The sequence below is a fragment of the Lontra canadensis genome, unplaced genomic scaffold, assembly GCF_010015895.1.
Source record: "Lontra canadensis isolate GAN:19392208 unplaced genomic scaffold, GSC_riverotter_1.0 scaffold4, whole genome shotgun sequence".
NCBI lineage: Eukaryota > Metazoa > Chordata > Mammalia > Carnivora > Mustelidae > Lontra > Lontra canadensis.
In genome coordinates this window covers 1,490,735-1,514,208 of record NW_022630998.1, presented here as the reverse complement: position 1 = coordinate 1,514,208, position 23,474 = coordinate 1,490,735, and the positions used below count along the sequence as shown (strand labels likewise).

At 35.8% G+C, this 23,474-nt stretch overlaps 1 protein-coding gene across 9 annotated transcripts in view; it reads right to left on the bottom strand.

The window, feature by feature from the left end:
• CSNK1G3 (casein kinase 1 gamma 3) overlaps window positions 1–23,474 on the bottom strand; it is a 110,904-nt gene that overhangs the window by 44,346 nt on the left and 43,084 nt on the right. For all 9 annotated transcript variants that reach the window (XM_032844385.1, XM_032844413.1, XM_032844403.1 and 6 more), the window contains exons 3-5: window positions 21,520–21,560; window positions 17,002–17,071; window positions 1,475–1,623 (exon numbers count right to left, since the gene is read on the bottom strand). In XM_032844385.1, coding sequence (XP_032700276.1) covers window positions 1,475–1,623; window positions 17,002–17,071; window positions 21,520–21,560 — 260 coding nt within the window. The remainder of the gene's footprint in view (window positions 1–1,474; window positions 1,624–17,001; window positions 17,072–21,519; window positions 21,561–23,474) is intronic.

Below are 23,474 nucleotides of genomic sequence, written 5' to 3'. Positions count from 1 at the left end.
CCTAACTGTATCAAAGTTGAACATTTCAAGTTGTCATATTAAAAAAAAGAATGAATGTAGGGATATCTGTTTCAACCCTTTAAAAGTAATATATCAGTCTATAGTTTCTCAAAGATATATCCAATTAGGACCAAAAGTCTTTGCTTTCACTGTAATGGTCAGTTACAAATCTAAGTATTTGAATTTCATGAATTCCTTTCATACTGGTGAGCCAGATTCAGTCAGCACTTACAGATGATCCCACCTCAGATAATCAAAAGCGTTACTAATACCAAGTCTTGAACTGATACTTGCAAAAACACATATTCATAAAGTTGCCATTTGTTCTTCCTTATCAATTCAATCAGCGAGCAACTGTTACAGTTGTATTAAAGAAACTGAGATCTAAACCATTAAATAAAAATAACACAGTACCCTTTAGGATATCTTTCTTTTTCTTTTTTACAATGTATTTGTGTCTTTCCTTAGGTATTAAACATTTTAAAAGATCCTGAAACCAGAAAATCTTGGAAGATCACTTTAATGATAATACAGCACATTTTCACCAATTCTTTTACACATTTTCAAATAAAGTTCATTGTACAAAATGTCACAACGTAGGACATTACAAACAAGAAAACAAAATTGCTTCGTTTAGCAGTAATAATAGTTGACAACACAATGTAAACATACAGTCACTTAGGCCATTTTCATTTGTTAACAAATTCTGGATCCTAATATACAATATTTCTATGACCCATACTTTTCAGTAATGATATACGTTGAGCATTTTCCAGGTTATAAGACCTTTTTTTAATATGTACTTTTTAATAGCTACCTATTATTTTACATCTATTAATAATTTACTGAACTAATCCTATAATTTCTCTACATTTGGGTTGTTTACCTCATTATGAAAAACATCCTTGCACAAAAAGCTTAAGGATATGTGAACAGTTCCACCAGCTATATTTGTAGAAGTGGAATTAATGAGTCAATGGAAAAAAACAACTTGCAGATTTTGCAACATACTACTGGCAGAGATTTCAAAACTGCCTTAAATCATCCTCTGAGTGGTTTCCCCTCAGGTTCCCTGAAATTTAAATATTTTATAAGACTCCCTCACTGTTTCTTCTTTTCCTGGGCCATTAGAATTTATTACTACTAACATTATAAATCCACATTTCTGCAAGTTCTCTTTTCTATGCATTCATCTTCTCTATGAAAACAGGGCTAGAAACAACTCTCAAACTTGAGAACGTTCTGACTTAAAGCAGTAAGGTATTAATTCTTTCACCCAAATAAAATACAGTTGGCTCAGTTATTTTAAGTTCCATGCATCCTAAAAAGACAGTGAGATGATAAGTAGAAACTTCATTAGCTCAAATGTTCTGTAAAGGTAACATCCCAAAGCCTGAAACTTGCAATACAAATGTGTGACCAAAAGAACCATACAAACCATCCAAACAGCTTCAGAACCTCCTTCTTGACTTACCAGCTGGATGGCGATCATGAGAACGGTCTTAAGAGAAAACGTCCTGTCACATAAATCAAACAAATCTTCCAAACTAGGTCCCAGCAGTTCAAGCACCATGGCGTTGTATTTACCACAAGGGCCAAAATAGTAAACTTGAGGTATACCATCTGGGAGAAAGAAAAATGATTTTAATCACTTCCTCATCTTAAATGTCAAACTTCTCTTCCTAGGAAATTAATAAGCAATTTAAGAAATAATTTTGTATTTTTAAGAAGTGCAGCAGTATTTGCGCTTTTTGCCTATACGTAATGAACTTTTTCTGAGCCAACCTTCTCCCTCCCTGTACCTTCTGCATGTTCCACAGGCAGCCTGGTCACACCTGTCCTGTAGCTGCATTACTGAACGACATCACAGACAGTGCTTCCGTGTTGGTCTCCAACACCGCACCAGAGACAAGAACGGGGTCTTTTAGCCTCATATTTCCATGGCCTAGAGAAACACTTGCTGCACAGGAGAGATTCAATTTTTTTTTTTTTTTAAAGCAAGTAGTCACTGCTCTCTTAAATAAGTCTGAGGGAAGCATAATGCTAGCATCACCCTCCCAGATTCCCATCCTCTGGTATACACACACAGTACACTTCCCTCCCTATGAGTACAGGTAAAACCCCCGATTTCACTCTTGTGGGTAGGTTAAGTTATGTGACAAAGGTGACGCCATCAAGGCCCCATCAGTGGGCCTGATCTAATCAGGTTGAGTCCTTTAAAAAAGAGGGTCTAAAGGTCAAAGATACTCAAAGCAGCAGAGAAGCTCTCCTGTTGGTTTTTAAGATGCAAACTGTCCTGTCATAGAAGGCGCCATGTGCCCTGGAATGGTGGGCAGTCTCTAGGAACTGAATCCCATAGCCACAAGGAACTGAACTCAGGAAATAACCAGTGAGCTTGGAAAAGGACTCTGAGCCTCAGGCCAGACTCTTCCAGGCTTACACCTTGATTTCACCCTGGCAAAACCCTCAACAGAGGACCCAGTTCAGCCATCCCCAGAGTCCTGGCCCAAGGAAAATGAGAGATAAGGGTCTCGTGCTCTATACCACTAAATACTAGGTAATTTATTATATGAGAATGTAAAACAATACAAACTCCAAATATGAAGTCTAAATGCACAGAAATCATCTGTATTTGATTTTTTTGAACTAAGAGTTTCACAATAAACGAACATATATCAGTGATCAATTTATCTTAAAATACATTTATTTATTCATTTGTACAAAGCAAACTTCTTCCATCTTCAATGTCTCACTTTTACTCACAAGTGATTTTTTTTTTCTGCTTACTAGTTTGATTCTAGTAATTTCAGAAGGGAAAAGACTCTCTCAAGATGTAACTTCCCTATTCTTTTTTAAACTGTCCCCTTCTTTTTTAAATATATTTCAGTTTGCTTCTCCATAACATTAGTAGTTTGGATAAGACCAGTTTTTCTCAAATGTGAATGAATGAGCCAGCAGGCCATCTGGGGACAGGAAGACAAGATAATAAATCATGGTGGCGGTGGGGGAAGGGGGATAAGTTCAAACTGCATACATGACACCCCTTCCCAGAAAGATTCCTGACCAACCCCTCCATGTGTGTATGTCAGCACACCCCACCACACACACACTTAACACTTCTCATCATCACAGAGTATCACTATTTTAGTGTAAGCCACTCTTATCAGAGACTGTCTTGCATTCGTGTGTCAGATTTACCCCTCACATGTGTAAAAGCAGAAAAAAAAAGTTCAGAAATAGTGAATGAGAAGCTCACTAGAGTTTATTCTTTAATACTGCTTTTATTATGCTATTAAGAGCCTGGAGATGCAATTAAGACATTAAAACTTCTCAGCTACTAAGTTTTTAAAATTATTTCCACAATGCCTTTTATACCCCCACTCTATCCCTGAAAGTTAATTTTCATGCTGTTAATTAAGCAATCTCTAATAACTCACTTCTACTCTTTAGCTTATTGCTTCTGATCTGTAGGACGAAAGCAAACCAGATCAATCAAGCTTGTTAGAACTACATATGGAAGGTAAAAATAAACAGGTTCTGAGGTTCTTCCATGAAAGGACTGTCAAGGGGCTTTCTGACTTCCTTCTGAGTCACCATCTGTATTCCTAATAATTAAAGTTGTTGTGAAATGACCTCTCAATAAGGTAGCAATATACTTTGGTTGATTAAATGACTGACTTAGGGACGCCTGGGTGGCTCAGTGAGTTAAGAGTCTGCCTTCAGCTCAGATCATGATCCCTGGGTTCTGGGGTGGAACCCCCATCGGGTTCCCTGCTCAGCAGAAAGTCTGCTTCTCCCTCTGTCCCTCCCTCTGCTATGCACATGAGAGTACACTGTCTCTCTGACAAAAAAATAAATAAAATCTTTTTTAAAAAATAATAAATGACTGATTTATTCAAATGTTTTCAAAGGTTTCCAAAAACAGAAAATCATTTCAGAAATCTCACCATCTTAAGTAATTCAATGAATGCTTACAGAACATCCACTATATCCTTATGCACATGGTGGGATACTATGGATTAGGGAGGACAAGACACCATGATCAAGGATAATTTAACCCAGGAATGCAACTTTAGGTTAACATCCAATATCCACCAATGCAACTCACCACAGTAACAGAATAAATATGAAAAACCATCACATCATCTTAATAGATACTAAAAAAGCATGTGACATTAACTCTCAGCAAATCTGGAATTGAAGGTGACTCCTTCAACCTGGTAAAGGGCCTCTATGAGAAACTCATAACCAACATCATACTTAATGGTGAAAGAATGAATGTTTTCCATTTATGGCTGTGATCAAGACTAGGACGTCCACTTTTACCTCTTTTATTCAACAGTACAATGAAGCAAAAGAAAAAAATAAATAAAAGGCGTTCTCAAAAAATGAACAAAGATAGTCTATTACTTTAAGAAAAAGTGAAATAATTTACTTGTTCCTATTTGTTACCAATAATAAAATTCAAGCTTTCACATGAAAATCAGATTTTGGCTAAATTTTGGCCCAAGGAAAATGAGAGACAAGGGTCTCGTGCTGCCAGGATGACCTTTGAAAGCTTCCCAATACTAAAAAGAAGAAAAACAGAATACCTTTTCTGATGAAACTGTGGTGACATTAACTATTATGACTTAATTTTAAGTAGTAAATATGGCAATAATTGAAGATCTAATTCAGTAAACCAGTATTTTCCAAGTGACCAATGTATGTGTTTATAAAACCTTGCAAAGGTAAATGATCTAGAGTACAGTGGATTTTAACGTAAGAGAGAATAGGAAAAGGTTTTTCCATGTGGCTTCTAACTCTATACTGCAACTTGAAGAAACTACCACTGGTCAAGTTTTAGTGTACTGCCAAAAGGATATTTATAATTTAAAAGTTAATTAATTAGCCTAGACTAACAAGGTTGTGAGTTAAAATCTTGTTAGAGAAATATGAACTGGGTCATTCTGGGCAGGATGCGGGGGGTGGGGGAGGGACGACTGCCCTAACCTTTCCAAAATAAACAAAAACACGCATACAACAATACTGAAGCTGTGTTGTTGGTAACAGTGAAAGAAAGAAAGAAAGAAAGAAAGAAAGAGGGAGAGAGAAAAGAGAGAGGAAGAAAGAAAAGAAAAGAAAATTAAAGAAAAAGAAACCAAATGGGAACCACCTAAACATTCATCAACTCCAGACTAATTAAACCAACTCTGTCATACCCACACTGTGGAATTTAAAATAGCCTTTAACTACCTATGGAGATAAATTGTGAAGGACAAACTTCTGCTTTTTACTTATATAAGTCTGAAGTGATCAATTTTGTCATTTACAACAACCATACGTTACTTTTAAAATAAAATGTTTCTAATGAGTCATTAAACACAAATACGAAAGGAGACTGGAAGGAAAAACCAAAAAGCTAACAGACTACTGGAAGTGTAGGTGATTTCTATTCCCATATTTATACTTTTTAAACTTTTCCAAATTGCTATGAACAACCCCATGCTATTTTTACAATTAGGAATAAAATACTCATTTTTAAAAGATTCTTCTGGGACCACAAAGAATATCTTGAACTGGAAAATGATTTAGACTCCATTTATTTAATCCATGTATTAATTCCCTGAGCAAGTATTTCTTAAACATTCTCCCAAATACTGAAGATTATGCAAGGGTACCTCTACTCTTATTAACTCTTAGCTTCATTCCAGTGCTTCTAAAACGAAGCTAAGTATACCATTCTGACTCTGTGGCCTTATAATGTGTGTGGCTACCCCAGCCCTCCCAGCGTACCCCACTAACACAAGGAACAGACCTATTCAAAGGTTCTGATTTACTCTTCCTTATTCTGAGCTCTTCTAAAGCTACATTTCAAAAAATTTCTACTCCAGTTCTACCATCCAAGCTGCGAAGTTCAATTTTTACCCGACTTTCAAATCTCTTATCAAACTATCTCTATTAAGCATGACATGATTTTTTTAATTATTAACACACAATTTCCCATAGATGAGGCAAGGCACATGTAAGTAAATCTGCTTCGCTCTATTTCATACAAGCCAACTCGTTGCCAGGAGAAATACTATGAACCTAACATGCACATTCAATCAAGCTATTTACATAATATACGTTTGAGCATAATAACACCATGAGAAAAACCAGCAAAGAGACAAGAACTTTGTTTTCTCAAAAACTCCCTGAAATGGCTTCAAAGTGTCTCAAAATTACATAGCTCTACCTTACTCATGATGGCTAAATTCCATAAACAGCATTACATTTTATTGAGTAAATTTAGCACGTAATCTACAATTTGAACGAAAATACTTCAGCTTTATCATGCAACATAATTTTACCTTAAAATATGACTCAGCATAAATTTCTGAGGGGGAAAAAAAGAAAAAATAACTCTAAATGACTCTTCAAGATACATACTGTTCTATGAATCAATGAGTGTACAAACTTCTTAGGTTAAGTATTAAGAACGTATTTCAATACCAATTTCATGTCACTGAAGTATAAAATCAAGAATTATAAATTCTCCTAAAAGATCAAGAACATAAAGCAAACACTGTAAAGGTCAAACTAGAATTTCATTTTCCCAGGACAAGTCTGGGCCATTTTCTGAGCAAACAAAATTAAGCTGTTAGGAGTTAGAAAACGTTGCGACCAACGAATAGGAGCTGGGGAGTACCCCAAGCAGCAACAAAACAAAACCACCCCAGCCAGTATGAATATGAGAGGCAAGACCACCAGGCAGAGGATTTATGGAAGCAGAGATGAAGGAAAAGAAGGCGAGAGAGAAGAGAAAGGCAGAAAGAAGGCTTAGAAGGAAGAGTAATGAGGTGTTACATCATTACCCATGCCTCTTGATCACAGTACCTGGCTACTTAATTGCAGGAGTGCAAATCAACTAAGAGGCAGGAGCAAGCTTTGTACTTGGTCTTACATCCAGTGAAGTTTCAACTATAAACTCACACTGCACCCAGTTTGACTTGTTCTAAAATTCTTTGTGAAACTACTATAAAGAGCCATCCATGTGAATTTATGGAAGTTAATTCTGATCATTTCCAGTATCACTAATTTTCAGGGCTTCTTATTAGCACCCCTCATCTTCAGGACAAGTATATCTATTCCCAAGAAAAGCTGAAGAGTGGGCAAAAATACAAAATTCATACATTATTTGAAAATACAATCTCACCCTTAGTCTCCTAAAATTGATTTTAGGAGAGTACATCTGCTCTGCTCTATTTCATATGAGCCGGGAGAATTGCCGTGAACCTAACATGCACATTCAATCAAGCTATTTACATACCATACCTTTGAGTATTAATAATGGATGCCATGAAAAAGATCAGCACAGGGACAAAAACTGTTTCAGTTTTCTCAAAAACCCCCTTACTTTCATGGCTTCAAAGTGTCTTCATTTTCTATTTCAGCCTTCCATTTAAGTGATAAAACATTCATTAATTTAAGTCACAGAACAGTACCAGCAGGTCTAACAAACACTCTTAAAGCCTGCTTAGTACTTTACGCCAGGTGTGGAAGTACCTCAGTTCCTCAGAGTTGGGCGACAAACGTTATCATTAAAAGAAATAATATCATGATGTTTCTTTCCATTTTTCAGGTCTGGTATTGTTCTTATGGGAAGGATTAGAACAAAACCATTAACATTCTGATTAGGAAATTTGAACTCTACAGATGTGCTTAAGAAAACTTGAAATCTGACTAGAAATCCTATACAGAATTCTCACGCAGGGTATGTTCTTTTCCAAGGAAGTTTTACTTTAAGGTGCTCTTAACCTTTACCATAAATGCTTTCACTCTCAGCTCAGCAGTTCTCAACATGTGCTCTGGAGATACACAGTTGGGGGGTAGGGGTGGCCCACGAGATCCTTTCAGAAGGTCAATGACATCAAAATTATTTTTGTAAAAACACTAAGATGTCATTTACCTTTGTCACTCTCCTCTCACAAGCGAAAAGTTGAATTTTTCAGAGGTTACATGACATGTGATATGGCAGTGGACTGAACGAAGAAGAAGAAAAGGAGAATCTAGGTGTTTTTTAGTAAGCCACACATTAAAGAACTGTACAAATTTGTAAAATAAGGACACTTTTCTCAGATATTTTTGATTTGGAAAATATGTAAGTTGTAATTGTAAAATGTCAGTGATATTTAAAAATGAATTAATACAGCAACATATTTATATTTCTGTTTTGAGTACTCATAAGGTAAAATATCAATAGCTATTAACTCACAACAAAAGGTCTCTGGGATCTTCAGAAAGTTTGAAGGGTAAAAAACGATCCTGATACCCAAAAGTTTGAGAATTGCTGACCCAGCTGTACAGCAAGCTCTAATGTGAACAAGCAAGTGCACTGAGATCCAGACTTGGTCAACAGTGGTTCCATTACATCCAGCACCCACACTTAGTAATAAAATCCTACCATAACCCCAAATAAAATAAAGCCACCTCACTGTAAAAAGAAAAAATGAAAAACAAAAAACAGTGCTTTCTGTGATAATTCTATTTACACATTGAGATTATTCTAAATTTCAGAGAACATTAAAAAAAAACCTACAAATAAGTATTGTTCATTATATTGAATACTGAATATTACATGAATAAAGAATATTGTATAAATATCAAATAAAATTATATTCATTATGTAATGTTCTATTATTCATTATTTAGTTATTATTTTCTGGGCCTAATTAATTAAGGAAAAAAATAAATTCTCTGTATCATTTTTACCCCCAACCTTCTAGTTTGCAAATGTTTTTCTCACAATGGGATACTTGATATTTAAATCAAAAATTAAAACAAAATATGAAATCATACTGTTTTTAATGGCCTTAAACTTTCAATCTTTTTACTATTACATAGAGAAATTTAAAAATGATGCTGCATTTTAGAAAATTAAATCCATAACCATTTAGTCCTACTCTATTCAAAGTATTTTTTAAATTTAAGATTATGTGATTAATTTCTCATTAAAAATACTATAATTACCACATCACATACAACTAATCTAGTATCTGCACCATATAAACCAAACTAAAACCACTAACAGTTAACCCTTCCTTCTTATATTGATAACATACAGCATTCTTTAAATGTACACATTTTCCATCAACTATAAGGGCCTGAACACAAAAACTTTGTACGCTTCTATCAAAAGTAGCAATATACTTATGTATTAAGAGTTCAACATTCCTTAAGTGACAGAAATTCCCATACAGAGAGGCCTCCATAAGGAATGAGGAATATTATGTATACTTAAGAGGACTTCTAAAAGCAATTCATCTAAGAGAGAAAAGGGAACTCTCGGAAGCTGCTACATCAACTGTTGGTTATCTGAGCTGAGATTAAGTCTACACTAACCACTGGCTCACCCACACAATATTCTTTATTGTGTTTGTTAATACCAAAATACAATAGGTGACATCCTAATTAGTATATTCACTTCACATTAATAGTTTTTACAGTATTTTCTCTGTTTTCTCAAATAGACGGAAAGAGTAAATACATGGAAAGATACACAGAAAGAGTAGAATTTCTTAAATTTCTTCAACACAGAAAAACTCTAATCAGGATTCTCTATGAATAAATGAAACTTCAGATATTAACAAATGGATATAGCCAGGTTTAAAAGCTTTGTACTGCTACAACCTTTCTTTTAGTAAATAGTACGATCAAATTTCCATACATTATGGAATCACCAACACACATTCAGCTAGCAAACAGACCGAAACTGCCTTGAAAAGATGTGAAAATGGAGGCGTCTGTAAACCAGTGCAAAACACAGAGGCAACAACTAAATCCTGACTTTTTAACAAGACACAAACCAAGAAGGCAGAGGGGTCAGTACAAGGCAGGGAGAGGAGCTCTTTTAACAGCCCCCGAAAGACAATACTACGGATAGGTATGATTTCTGAAAGAGCCACTGCTGCTATTATCAAATTATTGTTTAGAACTACATAGTTCTGAGCACATCAAAAAGCCAAGGCACTGACTTAGAAACAATGATTTAACATATGCATGGTCTCAAACAGGGTGTTTAGTATCACTCCTATAGTTGCAGTTTTCCAACAACAGTAATTTAGAACGGAAAAAAGATTATTCTACTTCCTTTGGTAAGCAATAATTTATGACAAAGAAAGGTTGTTTTAATCTCTGCGAGAAAGATTATCAGCTAATAAAGAGATTCTGAGGAATAAATAATTGCCCCCAACAGAGGGGCCTTTGAAAACCATTTGATGTGAGGAATTAACATAAAGAAACAATACTCAGAATCATTGATCCTCAGAGAAAACTACCCCATAAATTTCAAAACATAGTCCCTGCACTCTCATCAAGTATCAACAATTCAAATAAATAAAAAACCACATTATTCTAATAATTAAACACTATCTTCTCTAGAAAGTTATTATTTTTAGATGGCTGAACTGTACAGTTCAGTTAATTAGATAACTATCTGGCTATCTTCTAGGTTTATCATTTCCATTATTTTAAAAAATACTTATCATTGGTTTTTTTTCCTTCTACTTCCAGATTCCTAAAATGAGGAATTAAATTTGCCTAATTAGAGAATAATACACAAATGAAATAAGTTAAAACAAATAAAATTTTTGAAATGGTATGGCTATGCTTCTGTGTCAGAAATGAAATAAATTAAAATTATAATACTATAACAATCTTTATAATACTGATATATCAAACTTTCAAAACCAATCACAAAAGTTTAAAAAAAACACTACAGGAAATTCTGGGAATTCTGTATCACAACTTCACATCTAGTAAGAGAAAACAGTCCCTCTCATTTAAGAATTTATCAGTTCAATCATCTACCAAGGAACTACAATTGTCAAGCATTCTGCTCAATTTCAAGGATAAAAAGGCAAATATATCATTTTATTTGCCTCAAAGAGTTCAACTGTTAGTGAAGGGGAAAAACATATGCAAACAATAATGAAATATAGTATGATACATGAAAAGCAAATATATACTCAAACTAATGTCAGGTCAAAGAAGAAGCATTTTTGTAGAGAGTGGAAAACAATGTCAGGAAATGCATTGCAAAAGAGGTGATATTTAGCTAGGGCCTGAAGAAACAAATTTGTTGAGAAAGAAAGACATTCCCAAAGGAGAATATATACAGATGAAAATACAAAGATCTTTTCAAGGAACAGTAAATTGAGAGCAACCAGAAAGTGGATTCCCAGAAAGACAAAGAAATTTTATGCTAAATAGTAGGACAGAACTCTGTGTTCATACTAACCAGCCAAAATCAAAAGATAATCCAGAAGAGCAAACGGGCCTTTGAGAAGAGAGAAAAATCACTGGAAAAGTAAGGAGAAAAGAAGGGAGGGAGCAAAATTCTAAGTATACAGAATTTCTCATTCCACTAGGGACAAAAATGGATAATTAAATTTTAAGAATGGAGGCAAGAGGTAAAGAATTGGAAGTTATGGAGCACCTGGGTGGCTCAGTGGGTTAAAACCTCTGCCTTCGGCTCAGGTCATGATCCCAGGGTCCTGGGATGGAGCCTCACATCGGGCTCTTTGCTCAGCAGGGAGCCTGCTTCCCCCCCACCCTCTCTCTGACTGCCTCTCTGCCTACTTGTGATCTCTGTCAAATAAATAAATAAAATCTTAAAAAAAAAAAAAGAATTGGAAGTTATCGTTATTTAGACACCAATTTCATCTTTTTCTCCCTCCTCCAGTTTCAAAAAATTCAAGATCTTAAGATGAAAGCCACATACGAAAACAGGAGGAGGAAGCTAAATGGAGCCAATGCCTTACTTCTGAGCAACTATATCAACCCTACAATGGTCTACCTGAGAACTCCTTGTTTATTTTTCCTCACAAAACATCCCTTCACTTGTGTAACTACTGCTGTCGTGATTCCTGTTACTGACAAAGTCATTCGTGCCCAACGTCGAGGTCAGTGTGGTTTTATCTCTGTTCCTCTTCTCAAGTCACACTCTACTCTCCCCTGGGGGATCTCAGCCATTCCCTTCGTCTTAGAAACCACCTATGTGCTGATGACTCCCAAACCTAGATCTTCTTTGACTCAGTAAATGCTGACTGGATATGACAAAACAAGACTATTCAATATATCACATCTTCACTATCATAGAAAGTGATCATGGTATCAAACACAATATTATAATCCTATGGAAAGCTAAGTAGTAAGAGAGAGGCAATCCTTCATCTATGCACTAAAGCTGTACAGTCCCATTGTCTGTAAAAAACAGATTCAATGAACAAATGAGAGAGAAAACAGGGATATTCTCTGGGCAGTTAGAGAAAGAGAATGAGAGACATAAGGATTTACTGGAGGTTCAAAACCCACACAGGCAGAACTAGAGAAATTATGTATGTTTTCAGAGACAGCTCAATAAATAATTCTAAATCTTTTCAAATCTGTTTTTAAAATATTTTTTTTAACTTATTTACTTGATAGAGCACAAGTTGGCAGAGCAGCAGGCAGAGGGAGAGGGAGAAGCAGACTCCCACTGAGCAAGAAGCCCAAGGCGGGACTTGATCCCAGAACTCTGGATCATGACCTGAGCCGAAGTCAGACGCTTGATGACTGAGCCACCCAGGCACCCCAAAATAAATCCATCTCTTAATTTTTGTTTTTACTGTGGTCAGGCATACATGATAGAAAATGTGTTATTTTAATCATCTGTCAGAGTCCAGATCAGTGGCACGAGGCAAATATTCACGCTGCTGTGCACCCGTCACCACAACTCAGCTCCAGAATGCTTTCATCACTGCATACTGAAACTCCATACCCATGAAATAATATTTTCCCATTTCCCTATCCCCTCCGGCCCTGGCAACCACTATTCTGCTGCCTGTCTCTGTGAATCTGACTATTCTCGGTACCTCAAATAAGTGGAATCACATAGTATTTGTCCTACTGTGACAGGCTTATTTTAGTTAGCAAAATATCCCCAAGGCTCACCTATATTGTACCATGTGTCCAAACTTCCCTTCTTTTTTAAGACTGAGTAATATTTCAGGGTGCCTGGGTAGCTCAGTCAGTTAAGTGTCTGGAGTCCCAGGATCAAGCCCCACATCTGGCTCCCCGCTCAGCAGGGAGTTTGCTTCTCCCTCTGACCCTCCCCTTTCTCGTGCTCTCTAAATAAATAAATAAATAAAATCTTAAGGGAAAAAACTGAATATTTCATTGTATGTATAGATCGCATTGTTTATCCGTTCAACCACTGATGGACACTTAGGTTGTTTCCACCTTTTACTGCAAATCATGCTGCTCTGAACATAGCTGTATAGATAGCTGTTAGCAGGCAATCTTTGGTACAGATAATAAGTGGGATTGCTGCATCAAATGGTAATTATAGGTTTAATTTTTTTTTTTTTTGGAGGAACTGTTTTCCACAACATCTGCAGCTGTACCATTTTACCGTCCCCTCAGCAATGCACAAAGATTTTTATTTTTCCACATTCATACCAACACTTGTTGACTGGTTGCTGCTGTTTTTCATTTGTCTGAAAACAGCTATTCTATGGGTATGAAGTGGTGTATCTCTGTAGTTTTGATTTACATTTCCCTAATGATTACTAATACTGAGCATCCTTTCAGGTGCTTATTGGCCATCTGCATATATTTGGAGAAATGTCTACTCAAGCCCTTTGCCCACTTTTGAAGTGGACTGCCTGTTTTCTCATGGGTGAGTTTTAGGGGTCTGTTAAATAGTGTAGATATTGATTAATTATACCTATTTTTAAAGGGAACACTAACAAGCAAACTGCTACTTAAATAAAACTTAAAGTACCTTAAGAGAGTTAAAGCTAAATTACTTTGAATGGCTCATTTATGACTAAGAGTACTCTGAAAATATAATCCTTTCAAGTATTAATTCCAAAATCCAACTTTTTTTTTTTTTTTAAGTAGGCTCCATTCTGACTGTGGAGCTTGAACTCAGGACACTGAGATCAAGAGTCACATGCTCTACTGACTGAGCCAGCCAGCATCCCCAAAATCAAACTATTTTAAAAATCATCAGTCCCTCCCCAAACAACTAAAGTCTTATTTTTCTACAAAGATCACATGGGCACTCACAAATGTTTTCAAAATTCATGATTGATTTAAAAAACTATGTAGTAACCTAAATTGACATGATTCACATAAAATACTCAAAACTATTCACACTTGTAAGCTTCATGCAATACCATTCATATTTCGATCTGTGTAAATGCTATGCCATGGAGCACAGGGGAGCACCTGATATATATGGAGTGTCTTCTACATGGTGGGCCCTGTCACTTGCAGCCCTATGGCATTCAAGGATAAAGATGTAGGCTTCATTTCTATTATTACTTTGACGTAATCTTTAAAGTTAAAAAAGGCAAAGAATACAATAATAAAATTAAGTGTACCTTTGGTGTTTAATTCAATGATTCCCTAAATTCTAAACTGACTTATTCATTCTTCTCTAATTAAAGTGTTCAACCCGATTTTTTTAAATGATAGCTTTACTACGTAAGTAATGATCGATCTGTTGTCTTTAAATCTCCCCAGCATCCAATCTTCCTTCTGATTAACACCCCAGTTTCCCAATAGGCAACCACCTTACCCCATTCTCAGTCCCGGAGTTTCAGGTAGCTACTGAGAGGAGCAAAAGATCTAAGTTTGGGCAATCAAATTCATAGCAATTAAAACAAGGAAAGTCATGGGACATAAAATAATACAGTAAGGGGGCGCCTGGGCGGCTCAGTGTGTTAAAGCCTCTGCCTTGGGCTCAGGTCATGATCCTGGGGTCCTGGGATCGAGCCCCGCATCGGGCTTTCTGCTCAGTGGGGAGCCTGCTTCTTCCTCTCTCTCTCTCTCTCTGCCTGCCTCTCCTCCAACTTGTGATATCTCTCTCTCTGTAAAATAAATAAATAAAATCTTTTAAAAAAAATAATAATAATAATACAGTAAGATTTGGTCCTAGAATTTCTGTAAGAATTTTCAGGAAAGACACGACATTATAGGGATGCCTGGGTGGTTCACTCAGTTAAGCACTGCCTTTGGCTCAGGTCATGATTCTGAAGTCCTGAGATGGAGCCCCCACACCAGGTTCCCTGCTCAGCAGGAAGCCTGCTTCTCTCTCTCCCTCTGCCACTCGCCCTGCTTGTACTCACTCTCTCCCTCTCTCTTTCTCTCTCTGTCAAATAAATAAAATATTTGAAAAGAGAAGAAATGACATTATAATTGCTAAGTTCGGCTACTGGTAACCACCTCTGCCATCTCATAAAAAGGGCCAACCAGAAAATGAAGCTTACACACACACACACACACACAGACACACACACACAGAGGCAGAGCACAGAAACAAATTCAAGAATGTCCCTCATGGCAGTATTTGAAATCCTGGATACAATAATGTCTTATAAATAGGTCCCTTCTCTGAATTTCCAGGAGATGAGCCAATAAACTCCCCCCCCCCACACTTAGTTTCTTAGGGCTTTCTATCACTTGCTACTTCTAACTAACATGTATGGTTTCACATATAATTGGTTTTATTCCCCCATCCTTTAAATCTCAGTTGTCAATGATAATTTTGGTAACTCCTGGAGGGCTCTCTGTATCAGACTTAGATGTGCATTATAAGAAGCCTACAGTGATAAAAAACATTAATACAAAATGTCAATTTATTGTCCCCACAGGGACTACTCATTTGGAAAATACAGTTAGGAAAAAAAGAATGTGCAAATTAATAAAGTGTTAAGTGCTCAATTCTATGAATTAGAATGTAAACATGTGCTTACAAAAAGACACATGAAAATACTTCATTTTATTAAACCTAGGGAAACAAAATATCCCTGCCTGATAAGAAACTATACATAAAAAATCATTATAGTTAGCAGAACAGAAATAAACAAAAGCATAGCTGTAAGAGGCTTCCACATAAAGGCAATGCAACATACTATAAGAAATTTTCTCATTAGTTTTTTTTTTCCAATGGCCAAAAATATCCATTCTCACTAATTTTAGAGTTTACATAAAAATACACCTGTACTTTAAAAAAAAAAAAAAACCTGTATTAAGTTCCTACAACCAGTGAAATTACTGCACACTTGTAGCTTAAAACAGCAATTTATTTTGTCAGATCTGGAGGCCAGAAATCTGAAATCAGTCTCATTAAATTAAATCAAGGTGTTGGGCAGGGGCAGGTTTCCTCTGAAGGTTCAAAGGGAGAATCCTAGAAGCCTCTTCCAGGTTTTGGTGACTGCCAGCATTCCCTGCTTATGCTCTATCACTCTAATCTCTGAGTTTGTAGCCATTTTGCCTTCTCCTTTCTGTGTATATAAAATATCCCTCTGCCCCTCTTCTACAAGGACATTTGTGGCTGTGTTTAGGGGATACCCAGATAATCCAGAATAATCTACCCATCACAAGATCTTTAACTTCATCACACCTGCAAAGGTAAATTTACAAGTTCCAAGAATTATGATATAAATATCTTTTACGGGGCCATTTTTTAGCCTACCACTATGTCATAAGTCATTTCAACAACTATTAATACCACCAAAAAGGCTAAGGCTATAGAAGTCATACGCATCTTGTATTCTCAAACTAAATTTTTTTCACAATGTTCTCTATCTATATTAGCAGCAATGCAGTAAGCTCCAAAAACTGTCATAACTAAAATAAAAGGAGGGAAGCCTGAGTGGTTCCATTGGTTAAGCAACTGCCTTCAGCTCAGGTCATGATCCCAGGGTCCTGGAATCAAGTCCCCCATCAGGCTCCCTGCTCAGCAGAGAACCTACTTTTCCCTCTGCCTGCCTCTCAGTATCTCTCTCTCTCTCTCTCTGACATATAAATAAATAAAATCTTGAAAAAAATAAAATGAAAACATTAAGAATCTAGTGAAAAAATGTCTTATAAGCATAGCCTTAAGAAATGATTCATTTTAACCAAATTTAAAATACTATTCTTTGAAACCAAAGAGTTATGGTAACAATTCATTTTATTACAAATGTAAAAAATAATATATGACTTTACCTCCAGATCCTAACTGTTTGTAGAATCTGTATTCCAAATGTAGCTGTGGTGCTCTGGATTTCATGGGCTCCTAATTAAAAAATAAACAAAAATAACAAAAAAATATTTAAATTATTAAAACATCACTAGGCCCCAATTCCAAGTGTTATAAATCTTGGTGTCAACTCTTGCATAATTTAATATTCTAGTAGGCATCTTTCTCTAAGGTTATATCCAAATAAAAATCAACTTTACATTTAAGTAAAAACAACTGATACCATAAATGTACATAATGTCAACTGGCTAATAGAAGAAGCAGAAGCAAAAAGGAAATCTATATGTCTGACTCTTTGACCCTGAAGAAAATTATACTCCAAACATTCATGACTAGGGAAAATGGTGGCCCTTACTCTTTTTCTCCCATTCCCAAGAAGTGGCCTCTGAACTGTGTATTTCTCATGTAAATGTTCTAGGTTAAACAGAAGTCACAGACAAGTGAGAAAGAACAAAGAAGAAAATTTTGACAGAAGGAAAATTATTTTTTTTATTTTTTAACTAGGGTATAGCTTACAATAAAACACAGAGTTCGTTAAGTATTACACCCATGAGTTTAGGTAACTACATATACTCCGACAACCACCACCTCAAAAAACCTTCAGAACATTTCCATCATCCTTCCCTCAGAGGTGGTTACTTGTTGACTTTTATCACCTTTGGATGAGTTTCACCTGTTGTTGGATTTCATATAAATGACATTACACAGTCTATGCTCTATATGTGTGTGGCTGGCTTTTTTCACTCAACATAATGTTTTTAAGAGTTACACAGAGAGAGAAACAACATAAACAAAAGCAAAAGACACTCTAGATATAATAAACAATAAATCTGTGAAAATATCTGCAGAAAGCAGGAAACTATTTAACAAAGTAACAGGCAATCTGTAGAAGATCCAGTAGGAAATTATAACAATGTAACAATATTTAAACAAAACCAAAAGAACTTCAAAATTTTTTTTAAGACTTTGATAAGTGAACTTGCAAACTCAGTCTGCCAACAAGTTAACACAACAGAAGAGAGAATTTGGAAACTGGAAGATATATGGGAGAATGTCCACAGAACTAGAAAATTATGTAGAATGCCTCTAAAGAAATTATATGGAATGAATGCATTATGAAAGAAGAAAAATGGAAAACATAGGGGAAAAAAAAGATCGATACCTAGACAATCCACAGAGAAAGTCTAATAGACATTTGATAAGAGTCCCAGGACGACAGGAGGAAAAGAAGGGAGCAGAAGCAACAACTGAAGAAGTAATTGCTATGAATCTTCAAGAACCGATTAAAGACAACAAACCACAGACTCAGGAGGAATATGGATCCCAAACAAAAGAACTAAAAACAAATCTATACCAAGACCTATCATAATGAATATTCTAACCCATGACAAAGACTACAGATAAGAAATGAGTAAAATTCCAGGGGAACAATTACAATCATAAACATTATTGTGAGAGAAAACAATGAGCTTAGCTCTCGAGAGGCAGGACAGAATAGTTAAAAGAACGGACACTAAAGCTACACTGTTCTGAGTTTGAATCCTAAATTTGCTATGTACTAGCTGAGAGGTTTTGGCAAATTACTTAACCTTTTTGTACTTCTCAGTTTCCTCCTCTACTAAAGAGGGATAAAACTTTATCCTCATCATTATATACACATTCATATAATTATATATATATATATATATATATATATACACACACACACACATTTACATACATGACTTAAAACAGTGCCTTACATATAGTGAGTGCTATAATACCTATAAATTCTTCACTTAATTCTACAGAAGTATGTAACCATAAAATGTAATGAAAGACGCAATCACCAGTGAAATTAAATACGCAACTCACTCACTCACTAAAACTCCCTAGATAAAAACAGAAACTCCCATCTAATTTAGGTGAGTCAGTTCAGCTTGATTCCAGTACTTTCCTAGCAGTAAAATTTTATTACACCACCATATAACAAAAGTCTAATAGGCTGACATTTTCATTATTCATGAACACCAGGTTAATAGATGAATGCAAACAACAGATGAGGGTACCAGTTGAGGTCAGATTAACAAATTACCCAGAAACAAACTACCAATCTGAACTTGGATAACATTAAGTAAATGTGAAAACCTTTCTAAGAGATAGAACTGAAAGTAGTCACTGAAATCTGCTCTCTGAACACCACTATTATCAAAATGCCCCTGTTTGTAACCAAAATATAGAAATCAGATGGCACTGAAGGTAGACAGACATAACATTTTCAAGTGATTGCTTCTAAGGCAGGTCCTGAACAAAATTACATTCTATGTTAAGAACAGATACAATATATATAAATAAGAAAACATATAAGGAAATATTATGCATATTCTGTATATAAAAATATTTAATAAACTAAGTACCAAACTATGGTCCAGTAGTTTATGTGAAATGCCTTCTGTCCTACCAAGCTATTTTTCTGTCCTACCAAGCTATTTTTTGGGTGATTTCAAGGCAAAGGTGCCTCTGTACCATACTTAAACCTCAAAGTATTAGACACAGATCCAAAAAAGTTGCCAGTTTCACAAGGAAACCACAATTATTATACGTAACACTGATCACTGTGCTTTATAAAAAGGGGCAAATCAGAGCAGAGGGAGATTGTTCAAAAAATAAAAGGAAAATAATAATTAAGGGGATAGTGATACACAATAAAGATAGAACTAAAAAGAGTTGTACACACATGTGTATATGTAAGACTGAGAGATGACATACTAAACGTTTACTAAGGCGTCAGTGGACCAAGCAGGGTAAACAAGTCCCGATTCTGAGAATAACAAGACCTAAGCATTACCAATTAATGCCTGAAACAGACAAGGGCAGGTGAGCCTAGAAGAGTGGCTCCTGCTTTGATACCGTGGTTGATGCGCCACAGCGTTATCAGTTCACCATCACAGCTCCTGGGAGCTGCTCACCTCAGGCTGCTAGAGCAGTAACACCGAGTGTAGGTGTTGCCACATTCCTGTCCTTGCATGCCACCCCCACTCCCAACACCACACAATGTCTAGATGCTAGGCTGCTGGCCTAGAACATGGAAAAAGGAAGAATTCCAAAGACATGAAAGTCAGCAATGCCCTTTCAGACACTGTCCAATGCCTGCAACCTCAGCCTCCCTCTGTGATTCATACAAACTCATGTCTCTTGTTCTGATTTCATGATCAGAAGAGAATCTTGTCATTTTAACTTGCTTTCTATGCAGATCGGCCTACAGAAAGCAAACATGTTTACAATGATTTGGGGATTCTGGGCGTGTTAATAATAGTAAAATAACTCATTTTAAATTAGAAGTTCATTCTTCCAAATATTTATATCTCTGAGAGCTTGACTGATGGTGTGAACTGATGGTTAATGTAAATCCACGTTTAATTGCCAGTGACAAGCTTAACAGATGACCTAACCAGATTTGCTACCATAAAGCCAAAGAGAGACCTTAACACTAAGGTGAATTCTTCTAGGCAAAAGCCAGTACCAAAGCACATGTCAGCCAGCCAGTCTCTCTCCTGGTGAATCAGAACCCTATTGTGCATCTTTACTTCCCAGTGAAAATAAACAGCTTTGTTACAGCCAAACTTCGTCTATAATCACAGAGACACTTAAAATTAAGTAGTACAAGTTTTCTATCTCATCCCCAAAGTTTTTCTATTTCTCTGCTGCCTCTTCTTCTGATAGTCTCTGCTTATATATTAATCTCACATTACCCTAATAACAGTGGTTCTTTTGGCAGAAGCAAGATTGACAACGGCAAGAGGACTGGAAAAACCAAGCCGTGCTTAACCTCAGGGAAATCTGGCTGGCAAGCCAGAGAGAAAAGTTGTGCCTGAAGAAAGTTGGGTCTCATAAAAATTCCCAGATCCCAATTCCTCCAGAGAAGAGCTACCTCACAGCTGTCATAGTTGGCACAGTTAGGACTATAGAAAGGTCCCGTGGGACACTGCTTTCCCTGCTATCCTCCACTCACATCAATAATTTCTGAATCCCCAAAGGTCAAATAAGAGCCAGTATTACCATACAGAAAAGATCGGTAGAAAGAGAGACTTTGGAAGCTACCCGGAAATATATTTTCAAAGAATGTAATCCTGAATACTAAGGACACTTCTGTCCAAATGCTTGACTCATTAAGAGAAATTTTGTTTTCCAGTTTTTCAATAGTTAAAAATGCCAATGTGCCAGGTTCTTTAAATGAAAAACTGTGCCAAAACTCGAAAATGAAATTCTAAATTGCTATCAAAATAAAGGGACTGCATTCTTGTGGCATAGAAACACAGACATCTATACATTATCACATACTTGAGGAGTGTGCTTATGCCTGCAGCTTAATGACAGAAAATTCAGTTATGCGTATCACTTTCCCAGAAAACATTCAAATTACAAATGATACGAAAACAGAAAAGTAAGTAAAATATAAACTAGGCATCAAAGACAAAAAAGGAAAATTAGAAACATGAACTTACCAGTTTAATTGCCACATATTCATTTGTATATAAATTTTTCCCTTGAAAAAGAAAGAAAAAATGTCAGATTCTATCAATAATTAATTCTTAGAGATATATTATGTAAAACTCTACTCTGGGTGAAAAAAAAAAGCACATAATCTATTTACATAAAGCAAAGGGGGGCACTGGGGTGGCTTAGCTGGGTAAGTATCCAACTCTTGAGGGTCCTGTGATCCTGGGCTCCTTGCTCAGCAGGCCATCTCCTTGAAAGTCTCCCTATCCCTCACCCTCCTGTGCATGCACAACCATGCTCCCTCTCTGTTTCTCTCCCAAAAAAATGTTTAAATAAAGTTAAGGTCTTCGCATCCAACTATGCAGCAAAAACCTCAATGACAAGGAAATCTTACATTTATCGATTCAATGACGTATTTAGCATTTCACCTGGATTCAGAGTAGAAGGTGATACTAATAAATACATTAGCCCACTTACAAAAATGGAAAGATTATTATTTTGTTGGAACACTGCACACAACTCAGAAAGTAAATCAATAGTCAAACACATGCTAAAATGTATGTCAAAACCAGAACGTCTATATAAAAAGAGGAATGCAGAATTCATTTTCCAGTCACCGGCTCATTTTAAATCCTTCATTATTATGAAATGTGTTCTCATTAGAGCTCATATGTAATCCAGTAAATACATTAACACAGAAAAAATCTGGAATATATTAAAATGAAACAAAGAAAGAAACATATTATTCAATAATTGCCTTTGACAAACTAATTAACTACTTCGAGGGGAACAAGGGTTTTTAACATCTTAGCTCATGACCACATTAAATTCTGAATATTTTAAAATGTAGATATAGACTATAAAATAAGAAAAAAATAATCACCCAATATATAGGAGTCTTTCTGAGCATTTTAAAAAGGTAGAAAAACTTAAGATTTTATACGGTCTGGAAAGCATAAAACATGTTAACCTCTGTATGTTGAAAAAAATTTACCATATACAAAGAACAGGCAAGTAACAAACCAAAATAAAGATTTAATATCTTTGATAAATTAATGTTCCTTCACAAGTACAGTAAAAAGAATAAAAAACAGAAGGTGATTTCTGAATTTCCAGCACTGCTCCAATAAGTGTGTCTTATTTCTATAATAAGAAATGCAGAAAAATGATAGCTTTTATTTTTTTTTAAATTGTGATAGTAACCGGCCCTGCTCACATGGCTGCTGAACAGAGAACAGGCAATGTTCACACATGAGATTTTCTACCATAATACCCCTAACTTCCTTTTCAACAGTAACTAATGAGTAGCAGTAAAACTAGGCACAATTTCAGTGTCAGATACCCACAGCAGTGTTTGTTCATACAAATACGATAACGCACTTCTGAATTTTGTCCTTATTTTAATAAAAATGAATGACAAGAAAAGAGATTTTTTTTTTTAAAGCATTTGTACCCATGCTAAATAAATAGCATAAGGCTCCAAAGCCATGAGACCTGGAACAGGGATGGACTCAGTAAGAGTGTACATTCATTCAAGTTATTGGCTGATCCCATTTAAAAAAAAAAAAAAATCATACCAAAAAAAAGTAACACACTTTCAGTCGCTTGGTTCAACATTTAGAAGTGCCTTCATCTATACCTTCCAGAATACAGTATGTATGAAATTGCAGGCTTCCTCGAATAAGCACAGAGTAAATCATTTAATGATACAGTGAGGAATTCGTCTTGAGGAACTGATGTCTCACAAAGGAATAATTCTGTTTTGAGTTCAAAGAGAGAACTTGTATATCCTCAAGACATCATCATCTTTTCACAACTACGCATGTGATGCTTAGTCACAGGTACCCAAGGGAAAATATCCACGGGACAAGAAGTGAGGTTAAATACAAAGAACACAGAACCAAAATATACCAAATTCTTCCACAAGTACTGTTTTTTTTACTGGCATTTATAAGACCAA